The sequence below is a fragment of the Catharus ustulatus genome, chromosome 6, assembly GCF_009819885.2.
Source record: "Catharus ustulatus isolate bCatUst1 chromosome 6, bCatUst1.pri.v2, whole genome shotgun sequence".
NCBI lineage: Eukaryota > Metazoa > Chordata > Aves > Passeriformes > Turdidae > Catharus > Catharus ustulatus.
The window spans coordinates 9,255,424-9,274,549 of NC_046226.1; the positions used below are offsets into that span (position 1 = coordinate 9,255,424).

Below are 19,126 nucleotides of genomic sequence, written 5' to 3' on the forward strand. Positions count from 1 at the left end.
GAGCAATAAACTTTCCTCCTTACCAATAGACTGAAATATCTGCAAAATATTTTCTGTTAGGAGCACATGTCTATCCCCACAGGGTCAGGTCAGTGCTCTATAACTCATCTTACAAAACTGAAATACAATTTTTGATGATCAGAGCTGGGTAAGGATCAGAAAACTGGTCTGATACATTTCATTTATACTGACAAAAGTTTTTATCGAAGAAATTCTTCCCCTGCACAGATATAGAGAGATTTCAAGGTAATATGTATTACAAATGATTTGCAATGAAGCTGAATTAATGTCTTCTCTGAGAATCCCTCCAGTGCCTTCCTCAGGACTGTATCTGTGACCTCTTAACAGCATAGAAAAAATAATTGTTTGGTTGCCCAATGGATACACCAGCCTGAATTCCCATGTGCACTATATTTGGGGTCTCTGTCCCTCATCTGCTTTTCTAAACACTGCCTGGGAAGTGGCACAGTGATAAAATGAGCGTAAACAGCCCTGGGATTAAGAAGTGATTTGAGACCTGCAGCTGATCTCAGACTGGATGTGGTTTGGAAATTGGATTAGGAAATTACTTTACTTGGAATTGGACATTAATTGTGGTGTCTCGTGCTGGAGAGAGGATTCATGCTGAGATGGAAAAATGAAATTTGGATTGTACAGAAACTATAACTTGAGGTCAGATTAATTTGGATTTTTGTGCCAGAGTGATTTGAGCTCTACTCACATTCCTCTCTCTGATGCCTTTTGTTTTCTGGCATCGTGGCTTTGCAGTTTTGGGCCCTACAGCAGATGGGGTGCTCTGATGTCCTCCCAAGCATGGTGTGGGGCAGGGAGCTGCTCACTGGCAATGCAGAGCAGGGTGGATGCTCACCCTTGGGAATAAAATGCCATCTGTTCCTGCCATGCATGTCTCATTGCTGTGCTGGTCTGTTCTCAGCTTGGTGTCCAGCAGGAATATGCTTAAGGTTATTTTCTTTCAGCCCTGCTCCACCTGCCAGCCAGAGGATAACAGAGCTGATCCCAATCCCAGGCAGTCCCTAAACGACACCAAAGCTCAGGAAAAGTTATTCCACTTTTGGTGAGCCTCTGCTCCCCTTGCAATATCTTGGTAGAGGGGTGACCACCTGTGCTAGGAACAAAACCACTGGGTCAGTAGGTGCCAGAGTGGCTGTGCACACTGTCTGTTATTGCCACATCTGAGGCTGGGGGCCAGATTTTTAGAAACTTGGGTCAAAATTTCCTGGGATCCAGCAGCTGGCATGAAGCCAGTTTGCAGGTTTTGGGTATTTGTGTGTGTGTGTAATGGCCATCAACAGGGGTGACACCAGTGTTCTGTGTCATTAGGGGGATCCCCACTGGTGGTCCCCAGCCCTGCTGGAGATGCAGACTGGTTTAACCCCCTGGGTGCTGGGGTGTAGTAGCAGCCAGATTTTCCCGAAGAGGGATACCCCACTACAACTCTTCCTCTCTCCGCTCCCCTCTTCCCCTACAAGCCCCGAAACCATTCACGGGGCAGCTCGGGCTGCGGGAGAGGGAGCAGCCGTGTCCGGAGGAGGCATCGGTGCATTGCATTGTATTGCACTGCGCATCCTCCCTCCCTGCCCACCGCCTACTGCTGCAACCTGCCTTCCTCCTGCATCCCTCCATCCTCCCCGCGTCCCACCTCACATCGCTCCCCCTGCATCTCTCACTCCTGCATCCCTCCTTCTGCATCCCTCCTCCAGCATCCCTCCTTCCTGCATCCCTCCTCCTGCATCCCTTCCTCCTGCATCCCTCCTCCAGCATCCCTCCTTCCAGCATCCCTCCTCCTGCATCCCTCCTCCTGCATCCCTCCCTCCTGCATCCCTCCTCCTGCATCCCTCCCTCCTGCATCCCTCCTCCTGCATCCCTCCCTTCTACATCCCTCCCTCCTGCATCCCTCCCTCCTGCATCCCTCCTCCTTCCATCCCTTCGTCCTGTATCCTCCCTCCTGCATCCTTCCTGCATCCCTCCTCCTGCATCCCTCCCTCCACCCCTCCCTCCTTCCCTCCCTCTGCCTGCGCACAGCCGCGGACATGGCGCTCAGCAATTTCCTCTTCGCTCAGTGCATCTGCTATTTCCTGGCCTTTCTCTTCAGCTTCATCGTGGTGGTGCCGCTCTCCGAGAATGGCAACGACTTCCACGGCCGGTGCCTGCTCTTCACCGAGGGCATGTGGCTGAACGCCAACCTGACCGTGGAGCGGCAGCGCTTCACGGTGCAGGAGTGGGGCCCTGAGGCTGCCTGCCGCTTTAGCATCTTCACCGGGCTCCTCTCCCTGCTACTGGCCACAGTGCAGGCCTGGAGGACCCTCTTCTTCCTCTGCAAAGGGCACGAGGAGTAAGTATCGCTGGGGTAAGCCCATCCCTGCCACAGGCTGGGAGCAGTGAGGGGGTGAAGCGCTGGGCTTTGCACACCCAGGCCGTGCTGCTGCCCAGAGGGGTTTGGGGAGAGGGGCTGCACTGCCCGTGTGTGTCTGCACACACTCCATGCGCTGCCCATGTGTGTGTGTGCACACCCTGCACTGCCCAGTGTGTGTCTGCACACCCCCTGCACTGCCCGTGCGTGTCTGCACACCCCTGCACTGCCCATGTGTGTCTGCACACCTTGCACTGCCCGTGTGTGTGTCTGCACATAGCCCTGCACTGCCCAGTGTGTGTGTGCACACCCTGCACTGCCTAGTGTGTGTCTGCACACCTTGCACTGCCCGTGTGTGTGTGCACACACTCCATGCACTGCCTATGTGTGTCTGCACACCCTGCACTGCCCAGTGTGTGTGTGCACACCCTGCACTGCCCAGTGTGTGTCTGCACACCTTGCACTGCCCGTGTGTGTGTCTGCACACCCTGCACTGCCCATGTGTGTCTGCACACCTTGCACTGCCCATGTGTGTCTGCACACCCCCTGCACTGCCCGTGCGTGTCTGCACACCCTGCACTGCCCATGTGTGTGTGTGCACACCCTGCACTGCCCGTGCGTGTCTGCACACCCTGCACTGCCCAGTGTGCCCAGGGCCCTCTCTGCAGGATGCTCCTGTGCAGTGTTTGGGGAGGGGGGTCAGATCCACTGCTGTGCGCTCACTGCCCTTTGGCCACTCAGCCGCTGTGGGCATGGAAGGATTTGGGGGCTGTGGGGTGATGCTGGAGGCTGGGGCTCTTGACCATGGGCCCACTACACAGGTGTGTATCCATGCCAAAGAAGGCCTTCCCCAGATTTTTCACACACTGGCTGTGTGAAAAACCTTGAAACAACATGGCTGTTTGTGTGGGGGCCAGAAGGGAGAAGTTGGTGCCTCCCCTCTATTTTTTGTGCTGCTTTTGTTGTGAACACGGCAGCAATTGCAGACAGCAACTATTGCTTGGTTACGACGTGACAGCAACGCTGATGCTCTCAGGGCAGCACTGACAGCTGGTTCCAGACAAACCAAGGGGATCCCACCCCAGGTGTACTGAGAGGCTTGGTGGCCAGGCAGCAGCTCAGGAGCATGGAGATGTTCTGTGCTTGCCTCCCTGGTGGCCTGAGAGGACAGAGGCCCTGATGCAGGTAACCCAGGCTCTGGGTGCTACAGCGCTGGGGCTGGACTGTTTAAACTAGGAAAATATTTCTCCCATGGTTTAGGAACCATGCCAAGGGTAAATCACTCCTGCCCAGGTCTGTTTGGACTAGAGGTTTCTTGAGTAAGGAAGGGGTTGTTACATCTGGGCTTGGTAATCCTGGAGACTGGGTAGCAGTGTTGTCTTTATTGCTCTTTCCAGCCACTCTCATCCTGCCTCAAACATGCTGTAGTAAGTATTGACCAGAAACTTATTCCATTTAAAACTTACCTTACACTAAGTACAACCACATACTCAATATCTTTGAATTCAGCTTCCTCAGGTGATTCAATATCTATAGAAGGTTAATTGAATCTCAACACAGCTAATTTTTAAAAGAAACCAACAGTAAAAACCCTGTAATGATGACATTTGGATTAGATGTTTGGCCTGCTTCCAAAGGTGGCTATTAACTTCAGAACTGGTGGGCAGGCCCCTGAAAAGTGTCCCTTTAGAAGCTGCTTTTATGCTCCTTTGGGAGTTTATAACATTGTTCCTAGTTGCTCCAGGCAAGAAAGGCAGAAGGCCATGGGGTGATGGGCAACCAAGATGGAACAAGTTGGGATGATAACCACAGATGACAGGAGGGTAAAACACGGCAAGATGCTTGGGAACAGCAGTTTCCTGGTAAGAAGGAGGGTCTGTCCTGTACCACATCAGTCACTACATGAAAAGCAGGCAGGGCACACTCTGTCCTGATTTTAGACAGCCATTTGTTAATGGTTCAAATGGGTGCAAAACCATTTCTGTTTGTTTGGAGAGATAAATGTGAGCTCCTCACCATACATGATAATTGTCTGTTCTGATTAGAGGTATTTGAGGAAGAACCAGAGTGTCATAACTGATGGTCCTATTGAGCAGGATCACAGCTCCAGGGTGAGCCAGCAGAGGCAGTCAGGGTTAGTTAGCACCCTTTACATCTTTCATGGCTTTGAATGATTGCTGACAGATAGTTATGACTGCTGGAAAACCTTCTTAAATCACCCCTTGCCTCAGCAGCCTGGGGCTCTTCAGCTCAGCTGAAGGGTAGAGGTATAACTGAGATACTTCATTGCCAGGATTGCAAAGCAACTTTAAGCATAAACATTTATTATTAAGGGACATTCACTCAGTCTGCATAGCTTGAAGTTCTAATCTAAGGAGGAAAAATCAGGTGAGCTAGAGAGACAAAGAGTTTTCTATCTGGATGCCCTGGCATTGGTGATGGTTACTCTTGCCAGATGCAAATCAAGTGCAAGGCTCAGCCCTGCTTTGGCAGTGGAAGGTCAGATCCTGGGCCATGGAACCTCTTTTGCTGCAGGATAGGAAACAGAGGGGGAGCTGGAGATCCTGGGTGTGATGACCCACTGAATAGTCCTGGTAACTGCTCCTTTCCTAGAGCTCTTGATAATTCTGGTACCAAGTCTGTTTCATTCCGTGAAGAGCTCAAGTCTTTTCTGTATCTCAGGCCAGCATACCATACTAAGGTGCATACAGAAGATATCTGATTTTAGCAATGCTTGGGATGAAATCCAGGCTATGTGTGAAGTCAGGGCAGAGAGCATGCAAAAAGCTGGTATGCTCGTAGCAGCTCTCACTGTATGGGGGACCCCAGCACACAGCAGAGGTGAGCTGATCTACTTCAGCAAGCCCAGCTAAACCAGAGCAGGATTCAGCTTATTGTTCATCCAGAAGTCAGGTATCCTGACAGTCTATAGGGGCACTTCTTGAAGTGGTTTATTTCACTTCTTTTCTGTCAGTCTTGGGGTGGGACAACTGTCACTTTTGAGAGAGTCTAGACAGCCCCTCTGAAGCCACATCAACCCAGGAGCAAACATCCTGACTCCACTGATAATTGCTTCTTCATCTCATTTTAAAGAGATTCTCCTGAGGTCACAAATGTATCATGCATAACCTGCAGAAATTAGGATTATCCAGCCTAGAACCTTCCAGGACTCATACACTTATTTAAAAAGCCTCTTGGCTTTTCATTTAATGAGCAACCAGAGAAAAGAAGTGACTGAGGTTTTTTCTCCTTCTCTGGGGTGATTAGATTCCATCTATCACCAGCACAATGAGTGGCACTGGTGAGAAATTTGTCATATTCATCTTTACCACGCACTCTGAATAGGATGACCTGCCTCCTGGAGCTGCCAGACTTTTTCCAACCTGGAGCATATGTCCAGCTTTTACATAACATGACATTCTAAGGTGTTCTATTCTAAACAACCACTTCATTTCAAGTAGAGAAGGGCTTTGCCAAATGACTGGGATTAGAAACTTTTCACAGCTAGAATTCAGGTACAGAGTCAAACAGTGAGGCTGGAAAATAAGTGAGTGATTCCATGGCCTAATGGGACATCTGTTAGCATCCCACCCATCCCACTCCAAACACAGCACGTGCTGAGGGCAGGCCCTGGTTGGGCAGATTTAATGGGGCTGAGGTAAATTGATATTCAGCTGGCAGACATAGCATACTGACACCAAAGGCAGAGAAATCCCAGGAGAAGCTGGCCCGCTCTGCAAATTGCCCATAAAACTGAGATTCGTGTCCTGTGATGGCAGTACCTTGTGTTACATTGCTTAAAATGATTATAGCTATCAGTTCTGTGTTTTTATTTTTAGTTTCCCTCTCCTAAGCAATTTTTGTCCCAATTATCACTTAAGTCATGAAATAATTTTAGCTCCAGTTACTACATAATTTGAGCTAATGACATTTATTTTAACAATGGTGATTTTCATCATTATAGCTAATGAAAGCCACGTTGTGTATGAGCAATCACCACTTATTATACAAAGCCACATCTTCTTATGGTTAAAAAGAAATCAAAATCAAAAGCATTTGCAAGTGAAGGTAATGTGACTCAAAATCAAGTCCATAGTGTTTCAACATATTAGGTGTTCTTAATTAAAGATGTGTTTCAAATGGAAACTGATATCTTTGTGCCCACTCTGTGCTGCTTAGAGACTGCTGATGTTGTGTTTCAGCTGTTTATGAGTTGCATTTTTCTTCCCTTTTATTACAGCTCTTTCTTTTACGCCTTCCTGAATCTGCTGATCAGCGCCTTTGTGGTGTTCATCACATTTATTGCCAGCACTATAGTGAGTGTAGGATTTAACATGTGGTGTGATGCAATTACTGAAAAAGGAAGCATGCCAAATAGGTTAGTATTGAAGAATACATTTTATTCCTTTTGTTTTTTTCATATAGGCACAATTGAACTCTGGTGTTATGAAGTGTAGTTATTATACACAAGGTGAGCGAGGGGGAGGAGGCATCTGTAATATGAAAATCCAGGCTTTTTTCATGTGGAACAAAAAAAAAAAGGCAAATCAAACTTCTTTTGTTTGTTTATGTAAAGCCCACAAAGAAAAGTGCGTTTCCATCATATTTTGTGGTCTCTTTGAATCATGATCATATGAAAAACAAATCCATTATGTTAAAATTTTTTATTTCCAAAGGAATGCTAGATTTGGAGTTTTTCTAAGAATGGTGGGAGTATGGCCTTGTGAGCAGGGCAGGGTGCTGGGGCTCAGGGCTCCTGGCTTGCAATCCTGGTTCTGCCCCCAAGCCACTGTGTGACACCAGGCAAGTCACTAATCCTACCTGTGCTACAGCTCATCGTCAGACAAAAAATCTGGGTTGGAGTTCCTTGCCTTGTAGCAATGCTGTGGATGCCCTGAGAGCCACAGAATGGAAAGCACTTTGTAAGTGCAGAGTACAGATGGCTGGTGCTTTGTTACAGTCACAAAATGTACAGCTCCAAAAATGGTCCACTGTGTCCCACGATGCTTATGCTCCTTACAGGAAACATGATAAGTTGAGGAAGATTTGGTCCTGTCAAACAAATAATGATGAAGGGAGAGCAAAAAGTGACATTTTATGTCATATGATATTGAATAAATGTACTACTTAAAGCATACATTTATGTTGCACATTGTCATATGTTGTAAAATGCCATAGTGAATGTTCTGTTTAGGGCTGCAACGATTAATCGAATTACTCGAATGTTCGGTTAAAAATTCAGTTACAAAAACCATCTAATCGAATATTCGGGTAAGAACCCAAGATGACCGACAGCACTGAAAAGGAGAGAGAAGAGGCTGCAGAAATCAACCAAGAGATAGAATGACAACCTCAAAATCCTGGGATTTTTTTCACACCAGTAATGGTCCAAGTTATTTGTAAAATCTGTAGGCAGCCCCTATCTTACCATCAGAGTATCGTCTCCTTGCTGGAGCATCCGAAACAAAAACACATTTCCTTCTTCTGAGGCTTTTCCTGATGAAGTCAAAAGGTAACAGAGGATCATACACTTTATTTCATTGAGGGGTAAAACAGCCAACCTGGGGTGATGCCAGGGGCAGATCTGTGGGGGGTGAGGGGGCAGTGGGAAAGAGGGATTTAAGGATGCTGTGTTCATAATAACTATTGCAATTCCACTTACGGAAGATTTGTGTTGTCACTTACATAACTGCACTTTTCTATTTTTTTTATTTTTTGTAAAAGAAAGTAATTTTTATCTTAGTTTTAGAGAAGATCAGCAAACAACCTGATGATTGCAATAACTAAAATATCCTCTGATAGAATCTGCCATTGTGACTGTTCAAAATACATTTATTATGTTGCTTCATTTTATGTTTCGTTTACTTGGAGTTTCTTAAATAATCTTCTTCTTTTGTTTTTCCCTTCCAAATGCCTTTCTGGGTAGCTGTGAAGAATTGCAGGATATAGATCTTGAGCTGAACTTGGAAAACTCTGCTTTCTATGACCAATTTGCTATTGCGCAGGTAGGTCAGACTAAGTCATGGTTCTATTCCAGTTCATTTGCCATTTGCTTATTGACCTGGGATTGCTGGAGCTGAACTACCATTGTCAGAAATCAATGGGAATGTTTCCACTGACTTCAGCAAGTGCTGAATCAGAATGACAGTGATGGGCACATTTACATTTTAAATTCTAAACAGACAGTTTTGAATACAGATATATCAATGCCTCGCCCAACACCGATCTTGTTAACCACAACAGAAAACTCATTGTTTATCCAAAGGATGAGGTCTGCAAAAGTTGTAGCCCTCTGTGTTCTGGATCTCTTCATTACTGTGCAAAATAATTTCTGACCTGCACTACGTTGTTGAGGTTCCTGGTTTTGCCCTCCTTGAGTTTGACTGAGATCACCTAAGCTATATAAATATCAGACCACTGAAAATAATCAAAGATTAATTCATTCAGATAGGGCTGTATTCTGATGAATCCGTGAGAATTAGACCTCTAAGGCTGTCAGGCCTTTCTGGTGACTATTCTAGCTCTAAGTCAATGATCAGTCAGTGAACATGGGACATGAACACATACTAATTTTGCAGGGATTATAGTCCCATCATGGAAAGAGGCATTAACCTGCCTGGAGCATTCCTTGAGGTAACCCTGCCTCTTGGGCTCGAGCCAATTTTGTGTCTTTGTTACCAACATTGCCATCTAGATGCCCAGCTCAGGCATAACTACATTTAGGAAAGAGATATGCCATAAGAGTGACTCCTTTTTAGGAAGAACCCAGGACCTCCCCGGATTTAGCTTGGCATGACTCCATGGGTTTTGGTCCAGCTGAGGTTTTCATAATCCCCTGGACAGCTGACTTTGTTTTCACAATACTGTACTGACCTCTTTATGATTTCTTTCCTTCTCTAGTTTGGTCTGTGGGCTGCCTGGCTGACTTGGCTGGCAATTACCATCCTGGCTTTCCTGAAGGTTTATCACAACTACAGACAGGAGGACCTGCTAGATAGCCTGATCCATGAGAAGGAGCTGTTGCTAGGAAGATCCCCTTCACGATCCTCTTTGCAAGATGACAAAAGTGGCATGATCTAAAGTGTAAGGAAATTTCCAGGGCAGGATCTAGATTTTATTATTCAGTAGTGTGAGCTGAAGTTGAGTCAGGGTATTGAGTGTGTGAGATCTTTTCCTGAAATGAAATATAATTGTGAATCACTCACTTCCCCCATGAGAAATTGTTGGCAGAAATACTGATATTAGGATAAAGAGAATGAACTACCCTATGTGCCTGTGGCATAGCAAACTTTCTGTCCTGTGCAGGCAAAATTTGTAACCTGCCCTTGTCACCAGGGCTCCCAGGTGCCATTGCTGGCTTTTGGGACAAGAGCCATTTTTGAGGACTGAGCTGGCAAGACCAGGCTACAGAGTCCAGGCTATTTCTTCAAACTATTCTCCAACAACAGTTGTAACTGGAGCTGCGTTCAGTCCCTTCCCTGTCCCTCTCTTCCCTTTTTCCAGTGAAGCTGCCCCTGTTCTCTCTGCAGCTCTGGTTTGGGTGCAGGCTCTTGCTGTCTCTGCTTTTGCTGTGTATAGATGCAGTGCTGACAAACAAGTTGCTCCTGCTCTGATTTTATTTAAAACATGGAGACCTGTATTTCAGACTTGATATTTAATATTGGACAATGTTTATGAATTCCATGAAGCCCACATATTATCACAGCACCTGTCAAAAGCTGTGTATAATATGGAAAGATGATTGAGAACTTTTGTGGTTTTGTTTCTTCTTAGATTTTGGCATGACCAGCATTTATTATGAATTCTGAAGTAAAGTGTAGCTAGAAATTGCTGAAGCTTGCACACTAAGAAATTAAGCTGAATAGATAGTATTAATGCTTGTGCATTTATAAATGTAACTTGGTGCCTAACATTGTATACTATTCTGTTTTGAATATTAATTTATTTGTGATATTTATTTCATATAGGATATTCAAAATTATTGTAAGCATTTGCATTGTAGGCTTCTATATATAAACATAGCAAGGAGCTCAAACAGCTGAGCTATTTTATAGGTAGTTTAGTGCTGAATGGATCCATTCTCCCCACTCATGGGCAGGAGTTCCAGGACAGGTGAATTTTGCTGTGAAAAGGAAGAAGAATTTCTATTTACACAAAGCTCACTGGTGACTGTGCTGTTGCTTTCAGTTTTGCTTGGCCAGTGCTTAACAAATCAGGTGAATTGTTGAGATCAGAGGCAGCTCTGAAAATTAGGAAGAGTCACTCAGAGGAGTGTGGGATTTGCATGGCAGAGAACTAAGTTGTACTAGAATTAAGCGTTTATCCCCAGGTACACATTACACAGAAGAGCCCAAATCAGCAGAAAACTTAGGCAAACAACTAAGTTTGGGTCAAAGACTTTTTTGGGAGTACCACACCTTGCCTGTGGTACCTGTGTTTGAGTTGAGACTGAATTTATTGTGACAGAATTTCAAGCCACACACGATTATATGACCTGGTAAATCAGAATGAGGGGAGAGAAGACAGCAGGCTTCTACCACATCAGAGCTCAAGCCTGGGGTTAGCACAACCATGCAGATTTACTGTTGTCTTCTAGGGACTCTGTGATGCTTAGTTAAGTACCAGCTTAAGCATTTCATTGAAACAGAATTTGATGACAAATCCCTCAATTATTAAGCATTTTAGAGCAAAAAATCTGACAGTGTATTTAACTGCCAAAATGTTCTCATAGGTTTAGAGAAAAAACCCTCCATGGGCCCTAAGCAGTGAACCAGCCCTGTGAACATTGCTTCTAACCCCAGCTGGCCACAGCTTTCTGTAGAGAGGTCTTGTTCTTCAGCATGATTTCTGCCCACAAGAGAATGTAATTCCTTTGAAAGCTTTGCAGTGGTGACTTTTTTTGTGGTTGGGAGTTGACATCAGAGCAGTACTCCTGGAGAGGGAATCAGAGATCAAGTTAATTAATTCCAATGTAAAATTCAGATATCAGGACTGTCAGAGTGACTCTTTAAAAATTTCATTTGGTCTAATAGTTTGGATATTAAGAAAAATCTCTTCATTGAAAGGGTTGTCAAGCACTGGAACAGGCTGCCCAGGGAAATGGTGGAGTTACCATCCCTGGGCATATTTAACTGAGGGACATGGTTAAGTGGTAGCCTTTGCAGTGCCAGATTAAAGGCTTGTCTGGATGATCCTAAAGGTCTCTTTCAACCTAAATTACTCTATCTCTAATAGGTGATACACTCTTGCAAGTACCTGAGTCCATTGCCAGGGAATGACCTTCTTCATATGCTGAAGAAGAGCTTGGGTCTCGTTTCCCCAGCTGTGAAAGGCAGTCTCACTTTCACTCAGCAGTGATGTCTCTTCCCACAAATTACTTCAGTGCATGCCTTACTCCTTGTGTGGAGCCATGCTGCTGCTTTGTATAATACATTTTATGTGTATGCCAAATCAGGCTTAGGCTGAAGTAACCTGTGGGTTGGAACCACTGTTCCTGGTGTTGCCTGAGGGTTTGAAGAGCCATGAGGCAGATAGTAACAAGCATCTTCTTGTGGTTCTGGCTCTGAGGTACCAGGGCCCAAGCCTTGTCTCTGGTTCTGAAAGAGAGGATGCTGCTTACATCTGGAGCTCATGCTCTCTTCTACCTCTCCTGTCTCAAGGTCTTTTTCTTCCTTTCCACTTCCATGAGAAGCAGCAAACACTGGTCCTGGATTTGGAGTTGCCATGCAAAATAAAAAGAGGCTGAAGCTCTTCATGAGTTCCATGTTAATCTCAGTCTGTTTTTCATGGCTTCCCTGCCTTGACCAGGTGGGGTGAGGCTGGTACCCCCTTGCAAGCATCAGTGATGCTTAAAAGCAGAGCTGTTTTTGATGGAAGCCGTTTATGAGTCAGAAGGCAGACAATGTATGAGAAGCTCTCTGGCTGACACAAGGGGAGGAAGGATGTCCTGTAACTCCCAGTTATTGGATGTCACAGCTAAGGCAAGACAGATAGGGCTGGAAACACCATCAGCTCTCTCACTGGCATTCTTTACCAGGCTTCACTCTACATATTTTCACCTTCAGCCCTTATTCTCATACAACTCTGAACTCAACTCATTTTCTTCTATAGACCTTTTTCTTATAAAAGACGTCTCTTTTTCTCATAAGCCTCTCTGTTAGTTCTGTACAACTCTGTCTCCTTATCTCATAGACCTCTCTGTTAATTGACTCCATTCTCTAATCAGCACCATATACTGATTCCTTTTCTTATGGACAGTTTCACATATCTTTGCTTCCTTCTATCATTCTGCATGACTGGCTACCCCAAGCTATCCCTGTCCCAGCCACCTAGCCCTAGACCATCCCTCATACTACATTATCTTACCTTATCTGGCCCTTACACAACCACATAGCTCCTCACAGCACAGCCAGCAACCTTCTGATCTCTATGTTTCCAACTTCAAGTGCTTATGTATCTGACAGAAAACTGACCTATTCCTTAATATCCTCGAGACTGATCGGCCAGGCACAGATGTTACTTCTTTGGCAATCAGTACAGCTGCAAGTTATTGGGGAAGATACCCTCCTGCACTACCCTGGCTCTCCACAATTGGACACGCTTGGTGTTTTTTATTTGCACTAAGTTTTCCACAACCTCCTCACCTAAAGCTTGGGCACTTAGGGCTGAAAACGTGTAAGAATTGTGTTATAATTTTGCACACATACAGACCTACCTATGGTCTCTCTCATGCACTTTTCTCTTTTGTACATTTCTGATGCTTGCTTTTAGTCATCCGTTGCCAACCAGCACATTGTGGGGCTGAGTCAAATGTTGCATTTCTGTGACATTTCAATACCTTCAATTTGCCATGTCCAAAGGCAGGCCTCTGGGAACACTCTAACAAGAGTTGTATTCAAGGAACTGGAAAACTGTGTGGTACTTCTACTTTTATTTATTTATTTATTTATTGTCACATGGTAGAAGAGGAAAAAGCTTTGTGGGCTTTCCAAGGCACTGGGCTGTTGCCACACTATGATTCTGTTGTTCCAATCTGAGGTTAAATTCCCCACCAATTCCCTGCCAGCAGTTCTCATTGGGTTAGAAGAATCTAAGCTAACAACTGTCATCTGAGCTTTTTAGATCAATGCTGTTTATTACTATTTTTTATAATGGAGAAACAGCTGCAGCCATCTTTTGGAACAGAGCTTCCTCATGAGTGCATTATGCTCAAAACATTCCACTAACTTTTGAGGCATCTTTCATCTGTGAAATTCCAGTGAGAATCACAAAAATAAGAGCATGATGATTTACTTTATAAACTGAAGGACACATTCGTGCTATAGCAGTGATTCTATGGTCCCTTAAAAAAGGAAGTGTTAAAATGCCCAGTGATGGATGATTGAGTGTACCTTGTCATGAAAGCATCCTCTGTGTGTGTACAATGCACACAGATAAATGCCAGAAATAGTTCCTTGCTCTTCTGTGATGGGATAAAGGCTCTTCTCTTAACAGGTAACTTCAGCTGGAGGAGTCGCTGAATGCCTTAAATTTTTACACTTGCTTTTACTCAGTACTGGGACTTGTGCAACGACAATGATGATGATACCCAGAGGTGGAAGTGATGTGGGCAGAGTAGGAAAGCATTGCCAATGCATAACCTCCCACAGGCTGAGGTGATTTTCTAATGCAGGTTTGCAGGTGTTTTAATTCCTCCCCTTTATCTAAGTAATGTCCTGCTGCTAGCCTAAATTAGTCCAGTTAGGAGCAGTCAGATTTCCCTTCAAGGCCTTCACTCCCCAGTATGGAACACTGCTGATTTAACCTATGTGGTGTTTAGGATGGAAGCAGAGCTGCAAGGAAGAGAAGCTCACACTTTACAGTCATGTTTGGTGTATGTGGGTTTTGTCATCTTCCTTTTACAAAGCCTTCCCAAACATTCTGCATGTAAAATCACTTTTACCATTTAAATTTTAATTTAAAAAAAAATCCAGACAGTAATTTACACTGGAAAGACTGGCAGTGAAAAACCAGTCTGGATTGTGACAAAACTTTTCTTTTTTCTCTATCAATGGCCCGATTATCCTTGAGCGAATGAGCATCCTGGCTGTATCCAGATCCTAAATCTGTGCTTCAGACCATTTCCTTTGCTGGTGGAAAAAGCCATTTTTATCTCTTGGAATGTTTGCTTTGGAGGCCACAAATATCCTTTCCTTCTGGTTGGGCAATCTGGGAAGAGGAATGGTTTACCTGCAGTGAAAAAATGCTCATGTAACTTCATAAGCACAGAAATTGTTTTAAAACTATTTCTGTTCATGGCACTAGTGCCTTGAAGTACATGTTTCTATTTTTGTCCTCCATAAGAAGGAGCAGAACTAGCCTGAGTTGTGTTTAACACTCATGTATATGCACCTAAATGTTATTTTAGTGGATTCCTTTTTTAAATACAAAATTCAACTCAGTAATTTATGAAGTTAAGAACTGCATAGATGACAACACATTGATGCTCTCCTGACATAGAAGGGAGCTGCATTCTCTTAGAAAAATTAACATTTGTTTCTGAGAGGTTAGAACAGAATTTACTTAAGATATGGCAAGTACTGCGTATTTCAGTGCAGACATTTAATGAATAGTGTCTTTCCATGCTGTTGTTGGGAAGAGTATTAACAAAGCCATGCTTTCTCTTTAGTTTTTTTGTCCATGCCAAAGAGTGTAATTGAACTGCTATTGCAAACGTAGATTAATGTGAATGTATTCACCCGAGTGCTTAAAGACCTCTACCTCTCTTAGCTGCTATAACTGCTTGAACTGTTATTGCACACAGTAGAGAAAAAAACCTGATTCCATGTGAGAGTCTAAATCCTATTTCCATAGACAGCTAAAGGATTTAGGATTTAATGCTTATTAGCTTCCTGTAAAATCCTCATTGCTAAAAAACGGCTTAAGTACCCGAGAAGTGCTGTGTGAATAGCACTTTGCATTGCTCAAATAATGATATAATTTTGGTTTGGGATTTTTAAATTTATTTTTTTCTCACCAAAATAAAAAGCCAACAACAGCAATTTGTTAGACATGAAAGGTTATCCTTGACCTCCCTCGAATCCTCCTCCTGGAGCTCTTCCACTTGGCTTGAAATTCCTAAATAACAATGATTTAGAGTTGTGGCTCTGGTGTTTGTCAAGGAGATAAACTACTTGGAAGCAAGAGTTGCTCACTGAAATAGCTGGAATTATTTGTATAATGTTGGGAACATGAGAAGGTTTTGTTCCCCACTCGACTGTGTTGTAAATGAAGGTTGAGACAACCTGCCAGGAGATGAGAATGATTTGTAAGTACAGTTGGTATCTTGGATGATTTCTCACACAAGTGAGTAAACTGCCCTGAGACTAAAGTACTCTTCATCTCCTCCTTGCTTTCCTCGTTTCCCCCAAGATTTGGGCAAATTTGACTTCACTGTGGATACAGACTCCGAAGTGTATTTATGAATGTGAAAAAAATTGCAGTCTCTATGACAAACTTTGTCAAAAAATAAGAAAAGCAAACATGGACTTTCCCTGTTCTCATTCAGCCTCTCTGGATCATGACACTGAACCCTTCCCTTTACATAAGCCAGGCCTGATTTGGGTGATGTGTTGCTCTGGGAGGTTTCCAAGGCTGGTGCCAGCAGTCTCTCCAGGAACCTGGTGGAGTTAGACAAGTGCTATGTTAAACCATAAAAAACTGTTTGAAAAACTCTTTGTTAAACCATAAAAAACCGTTTGTCATGGTATCCCACATTACACAGTCCAGAGCTCTTCACCCCATCTCTCCTGCAGCAGAGAGAATTATTTTTTCCAATTTACATTGTGAAGTCCAACAGTTTGTGTGTGAAACACAGCACATCTTCCTGGAACACACAGGATTTGGATTGCACCAGTTAATCCACTCCACTTTCCAGGCTGTTGGAAACACTTTTAACCATGGTTGTTGTAACAGGGTCCAGCATTTGACTTCATAAGCTGCTGGCAGCCTCCTTATTAGACCACATTCCCTGAGAGCAGCAGGCAGCCCCTCTGCTCAGAGGTGCTGAGAAGCTCTGAACTGAACAGAATCCTTCCAGGGGGGACCACTCTGCTGGGGAGCACAGCCAGGGCACACTGATGGTATCAGAGCAATTCTGGTCAAACACATTCTAATTAAAACAGCCCAAGTTACACAACTGAGAACTCAATACATTGTGATCTGAAGTACACTCCAGAGAGGTTTTTGAAGGTTTATAAACAAAACAAAACAAAATAACAAAACTCCCCAACAGTTTCACTGAAGTTTCCTCCCTCTGCATCCTTTAATCTTCAAAAACATTCCTGCAAACTTCAGAGAGGATTTCATTGCTGTCAAGCTGATTTAGTCTTATTTCTCACATCTCTTCCTAAAAGACAAGGATAGCTGAGGTGTGCAGGACAGTGGCATCAATCTGAACAGAAATAATTAATGAGGAGTTAGTGCATTTCCTGCGAGAGATTTCAGCTTTTGGGCTGTGATATGAGGGAGAGGCATTGACACCAATTCCAGCCTTTGCTTGGCCTGCTCAGCCCCTACCTGCTTGTGTGGGCTCACAAACTGCAGAGCATCCCCTTGAAGCATGGGCTGACCTAAAGTCAGCATCTGCAGAGAGCCAGCTGTGCCAGCTGTGCAGGTGTCTGGTGTCAGGGTGCTGACATTGCCACCAGATTTGGAGGAGAGCAGATCCAGATTTCCTACTCTGGCTCTTTGTGCAGTGCAGCTTGTGAGTTGCATGGGGAAGGAAATACTTCCCCAATCTCTGTAGACTCAGCATTTGTGAGTGTAGCTCATCACCACCCATAGTTTTAAAAGGTTTAGTGGTTTTGTGTGGTACCACCTGCAAAGATCTGAAGCAAATCTTTCTTGCTTGTCAGTGCAGAGCCTGAAAGCATTTCAGCCTGTCTGAAATATGTGCCCTCTGATATATGTATTCATGAGCTACTTCCTCTTATACTGTCTCTTTTGTCTGTGGGAAAAGCTTTATAAGAGATTATTTTTTTTATTTTATTTATTTTTTTGTGCTGCTAAAGAGGTTCCTGCAATGGATATTTGGGGAGAAATCTTTTTCATAATTTGTGAAAGCAGTTGAGGAGCAGATCCCTCACCAGTGTACATAGATTATCCTGTGAGCAGCCACACCAGTCCACACGAGCTGAGGGTAGAGCCTGGCCTGTTTTGGATATTATCTCTGTTGATTTGTATGGTCTTTTGCAGTGTAATTACTGCTGATTTTGAGCTTTAATTGCATGTGTTTGACAAAACCCGAAAGGGAGTGAGGTTCACTATTGTTTTGATACAGTCTAAAAAGGGAAGCTTTTTACTAGCATTTTAATACAGCCCTTTGTAAACACCCAGCAAAGAAAAATGCTGAGTCCAATCCTTCTGCTAGTGGAGTCACTGGGTTTCCTCTGGCTTTAGTAGGAGCTGGACTGGGTTCAGTGTACGTGGTACACTCCAGCATTACTGATAACGAGTTGATGTGTTTTATATATGGATGCTTTTTGCTGAACAGTGCATCAGCTTTCTATGATTTGGTGAAATATAAAAATAAATGATTTGAAAAGTCAATATTTCTGTGCCTGTTTTTTGAAGGTGAGTTTAAATTGTTACAATATAATATTAAAAAAAAGTTCTCAAAGTCAGTGGCGGAGTCTTTGTACTCATTCCCCAGCCTCTCTGTGGCACAACTTGTATAGTTTAGGGTATGCCCAACCTTCCTCAGCTGCCTGAGCCCCTCTGGTGTCCTCTCCAGCAGTTCACCCTAATGCCATTAGGACAGGAGAAAATGGGCCTGTGTCAACACGCAGCTGAAGTTTGTTACCAAATGTAAGGGGAGACCTCGGGCTGCAGGACAGCCCAATTTTCTAAATGCCAGCAGGTTAATTTTCTTCATGTAGGATCAGTCTTTCTCTTCAGAGCTGGGCCTAAAGGTTCCCAACACCTATCTTGGGGCAAGGAATCAAAAAGAAACAAGTCCACATTATTATCTTATAGGTTCCTGAGCTGTTCCTTGAGGACAGCTGGTTACACCCCGTTTATGGTCACAAGCTGCCACCTCTTCTGCTTGTTTTAAGTGGCAAAAGGCAGAAATGGCAATTACAATTGCTGCTATGGACTCATTTCCAGACTATCAGGGTTGGAGAGATGAAGGGAAGGAGGGGACTCGAGGCAGCCTTTGGGGCTGCCTTTTGCTGGTGCTAATGCTGAGTGCATCAAAAGGTTAATGCAAACCCATCCCAGTTCATCTCCCTATGTCTTTTTCTATCTCCTCTAATCGTATGGGTATGGATACCCTGCTGCTGCAATCAGGTGCTGTTGATGTGCCTGAAGAGGGTGTTGGCAGCTGCCCTCCATCCATTCACACTGCAGGAATGTGCTGAACACTGTCAAAACAACACCCTTCTGTTGTGGTCTGCTTATTTCTGCTGTGTGTTAGTTACCTACTCACTGCATAAGGGAATTTAAGCTGCATTTCTACCCTCAGGGATTGCCATTAGCCCACTGTCATGCACAGACCTGCTGCTCTCCCCTGGCCCTCTGTTGCTGCCACCCCAGACCCTGGGAATGCCTCCTACCCACTGTCTGCTTCAAAAACTGCCCAAGGGTCCTGTCCTACATCCCTCCCTCTTTCAGTCATTTACATCTAAAACATGGCCATTTCCAAGCTTCATATACAATTGCCCAGAGCTGGTTGGCTGCAGAACTTTTGACTTCTGAAGCAATTCACCAAGCTGG

The 19,126-nt window shown here is 44.3% G+C and overlaps 1 protein-coding gene across 1 annotated transcript; it reads left to right on the top strand.

The window, feature by feature from the left end:
- Positions 1-1,901: 1,901 nt before the first annotated feature.
- Positions 1,902-17,959, top strand: TMEM179 (transmembrane protein 179). Its single transcript, XM_033062283.2, has 4 exons — positions 1,902-2,353; positions 6,612-6,749; positions 8,298-8,376; positions 9,272-17,959. Exons 1-4 carry the CDS (start codon positions 2,052-2,054, stop codon positions 9,449-9,451), a joined length of 699 nt encoding a protein of 232 aa, XP_032918174.1. The 5' UTR covers positions 1,902-2,051; the 3' UTR covers positions 9,452-17,959.
- Positions 17,960-19,126: the final 1,167 nt, after the last annotated feature.

What these genes read in the sequence shown, in the direction of transcription:
- TMEM179 (XM_033062283.2), top strand. Translation starts at nt 2,052, where the DNA reads ATGGCGCTCAGCAATTTCCTCTTCGCTCAGTGCATCTGCTATTTCCTG. An exon ending in CTCTGCAAAGGGCACGAGGA is followed by an intron (nt 2,354 to 6,611) that starts GTAAGTATCGCT and finishes CTTTTATTACAG; the next exon opens with CTCTTTCTTTTACGCCTTCC. An exon ending in ACCAATTTGCTATTGCGCAG is followed by an intron (nt 8,377 to 9,271) that starts GTAGGTCAGACT and finishes TTCCTTCTCTAG; the next exon opens with TTTGGTCTGTGGGCTGCCTG.